General features: G+C 36.2%; 1 protein-coding gene across 1 annotated transcript in view; it reads right to left on the bottom strand.

Moving 5' to 3' along the window:
- Positions 1-2,088: 2,088 nt before the first annotated feature.
- Hnrnpll (heterogeneous nuclear ribonucleoprotein L like) overlaps positions 2,089-3,920 on the bottom strand; it is a 33,678-nt gene continuing 31,846 nt past the window's right edge. Inside the window, exon 13 of the mRNA XM_013351358.2 lies at positions 2,089-2,690. Coding sequence (XP_013206812.1) covers positions 2,635-2,690 — 56 coding nt within the window. The 3' untranslated portion in view covers positions 2,089-2,634. The remainder of the gene's footprint in view (positions 2,691-3,920) is intronic.

Below are 3,920 nucleotides of genomic sequence, written 5' to 3'. Positions count from 1 at the left end.
TGCCTTTAGCTATGTTTATTTCCTGAAACCTTAGGTGCGCGCACACACACAAAATCCAATACTAAAAGCACACATTAGTTTTCAAAGGAAAAAAATAAGATCACCACATAGGTTTACAAATTACTTTTTTGTTGTTGTTTTTACTTTTCGAGACAGAGCTTCTCTGTAGTTTAGAAGCCTGTCCTGGAACTAGCTCTTGTATTGTAGACCAGGCTAGCTATAAACTCACTGAGATCTGCCTGCCTCTGCCTCCCAAGTGCTAGGATTAAAGGTGTGCACCACCACCGACCGGCTACAAATTACCTCTTAAAATTAAGACTTGTTGCCAAAGGTTAAAATTTTCTGTTATGGTCAGGCAGAGATGGCACATGCCTTTAAAACCAGTACTTGGGAGGCAGAGGCAGAAGGATCGCTGTGAACTGAGGCCAGTAAGAACTAGAGCTCTAGGACAGAGCTGTTGCCCAGAGAAAACCTCTCAAAATAAATAAATTTGTGGTGCCATAGGGTATAGTTAGGTATTCTTTTTTTCTTTTCTTCTTTCTTTTCTTTTTTCGTCTATTTCTTTTGCCGAGACAGGGTTTCTCTGTAACTAGCTCTTATAGACCAGGCTGGTCCCGAACTCAGAAATCCACATGACTCTGCCTCCTGAGTGCTGGGATTAAATGTGTGTGCCACCACCGCCCAGCTTATAGTTAGGTATTCAAGTGACAATGAATGAATGGATGAATGAATATATAACCTAGTACCCTACACTTCCTAGCTCCAACATTGGGTGGCCCATGGCTGCCAATAACTCCAATCTCAGGAGATCAACGCCTTCATCTATCTGGCCTGCTGGTACTGTGCACACATACATACACTCTGCTACACACATACACTATAAATTAAAAACAAAGCCCACAGATTTTTAAGTCTTTGACTCAATTCTGAAAGAACTAAGAATTGTTAAAATAAGAAATAATAATAAGAAGTGTGGTAGGACGTGCCATTAATCCCAGGAATCGGGAGGTAGCGGCAGGCGGATCTCTGAGTTTGGTGCCAGCCTGGTACAGATCAAGTTCTAAGAAAAGTTCCAGGACAGCCAGAGCTACATAAAAGATGACTTTCAAAACAAAGTCTTTTGCTGGGTGGTGGTGGTGCACGCCTTTAATACCAGCACCTGGAAGGCAGGCACATCTCTGTGAGTTTGAGGTCAGCTTTGGTCTACAGAGTGAGTTCCAGGACAGGGAGGGAGGAAGGGAGGGAGGGGGAAGAATCTTTTGTTTTTTTTAAAGTATTTATTTATTTGTTATGTATACAATATTCTGTCTGTGTGTATGTCTGCAGGCCAGAAGAGGGCACCAGACCTCATTACAGATGGTCATGAGCCACCATGTGGTTGCCAGGAATTGAGCTCAGGACCTTTGGAAGAGCAGGCAATGCTCTTAACCACTGAGCCATCTCTCCAGCCTTGGGAAGAATCTTTTATAAGACTTAAATGAAACTTGAAATTTTTCTTCACTAATCTAAAGGTTACAAAACTGCTTCTGCTAACTATGGACTACCTGGATGAAAAGTATTCTTTTAAAATGAAAACCAAAAGGCTATATCCATTTTCTAATTATTAAAAAGGTGCAAACTTTTTAACAGCCTTAATATAAGATTACTTAAAAAGAGAAAGAAACCAATCTAGAGGGAGAATGTTTAATAAATGGTGTTGAGACAAATAGCTGTTTTGATCAAAAATAAAATTCTTAAATCTTATGCCATATAGAAAAATACATTTTATGATGGATCAAAGATTAAGAAATAAAAATGCAAATATCCCAAAGTCTACACACACTTTTGGGAAGGCTGACAAGTTCTCTGAAACCCATCTATGGAACCCAGATAATATAGGAGAATTATTAATTTTAACTTCTATAGTATTAAAATATCAATGTCAAATACTATATGTACCTTAAGATTAGGTCACATGCAAAATAATGAAGATGAACACATTAACTTATTATTATAACTTTATAAAATCTCCAAAATGGAACTAGGAACAAAACCATGTCAGTACAGACAAATGATGACTTTTGAAAAGAAACACACCAATCTGATTTGAGTGCACACCATACAAGTGTGTTCATGTCTATTAAGCCTTTTAGAAATTGAAATCGGCTAAATCTGTAGGTTCTTGAAATCAACAAATGCAATGTTATTGTCAAATTTGATTAAAATAATAAATACAAATTATGCTTAGTGAGTAACTATAACATTCAATCAGCTATTGTAGGAATTCTGTAATAAAATGCAATATTTTCACCTGCATTAATCTCAAATACAATGGAAAAACATTTACAGATAATTAGCACTAAGAATGCAAATATATTTTACCATGGAACAAAACTTGTAACAATGTTAGAAATCATACGTTGTATAAATCCACAATGAAGCTGTAGACAGTCTACATTATGGTATTCTATCTTAAGGTGAAAACAATATTTAAGCTAACAACAAATTTACTTGAGGCAAAATATGTTTATTACAGAACAGGATCTTATAATAAGCAAGGCAACATTAGATCAACCATTTTAGATTATTTTTTATGAAGTATAGCTTTAAAACTGTAATAAAGATAAACATAAATTCTAACATGCTCTTCTCTTCTTATAAATGGGATGATGTAGAAAAGCAAAGCTTCAGTGTATAGGGGTTGGAACCATCTGTAAAAATTGAAAAAAGTGAAGTTAACATTCCATCAAAATTTTGAGATCAGCTTGAATTAGTAAATTATTCTACCATTTTATAGTACTGGAAACAGGAATACAAAGAAGGAAATTCTTAAATTTGTTTACACGTATGAGTGCTTTATCTGTGTGTGTGCGCGTGCGCACGCGTATACATATATTTATACACACACACCATGTGCATCTCTGGTGCCGATCTCCTACACCAGAGTTAGTGAGCTACCATGTGGGTGCCAGATAAGCCACCTCTCAAAGATTAACCAGCCTGACCTAATAGACATTAAGCTCCATTAAACAGTTACTACACTCCAACAGTTCCAAGCTTAAGGACAGTCAATTTTTCAAGTAAATTAATTCATCATTAAAGATCAATAGTATCAGGGTTAAACAGTTGTCCCAGCAGAATTTGCATTCATAAAGCATATTGCCAATGGTACAGTTTATCAATATTAATTTTAAAAGTTTAAAACTTTTCATTAAACTAAACCACTTTATGTTTACTCCTGTATAATTTATTTCAAGTAGGTATTTCTCTTTGTTTTTTAGGTAATTTTCAAAATCAAAATACAGATTAATGAATTCTACTCATTTACTTCTATACTTTTTCCATATCTGGCAGTATAATTTTCTGCCTGGCCCTTCACAAACATTTTGGGTGTTATAAAAATATTTAAAGTATGTTTCCACACATGAATTCAAATAATTTTAAAAATTTTACCCCTTCCTTTTTAATGGAATGAGGTCATGCAGTTTACCCCTGGCACTCCACAGCTCAAATGACATTCCCACCTCAGCTCAGTCTCCTGAGCATCTTGATCTACAGGCAAGTATCACCACCCCTGCAGGGTGTTAACTTGTTTCCTTTTTTCCCAATCACCATTCTAAATAATATTAATTTTCCCCATACTTTTTTTGGGTTTTTATTTTTTTTGAGACTTCTCTGTGGAAGTCTTGGTTGTCCTGGAATTCACTCTGTAGACTAGGCCAGAGATAAACTCACAGAGATTCACCTGTCTCTGTCTCCCCAGTACTGACATTAAAGGCATGCACCACCATCACCTGTCCCATACAATTTTTATTATTTATTTTTTGAAATAGGATTTGGGCTGGAGAGATGGCTCAGCGGTTAAGAGCATTGCCTGCTCTACCAAAGGTCCTGAGTTCAATTCCCAGCAACCACATGGTGGCTCACAACCATCTGTAATG

The sequence above is a fragment of the Microtus ochrogaster genome, linkage group LG3 (genome assembly GCF_000317375.1).
Source record: "Microtus ochrogaster isolate Prairie Vole_2 linkage group LG3, MicOch1.0, whole genome shotgun sequence".
NCBI classification, from domain to species: Eukaryota; Metazoa; Chordata; class Mammalia; order Rodentia; family Cricetidae; genus Microtus; species Microtus ochrogaster.
This window is presented reverse-complemented; position numbering and strand designations above follow the sequence as displayed.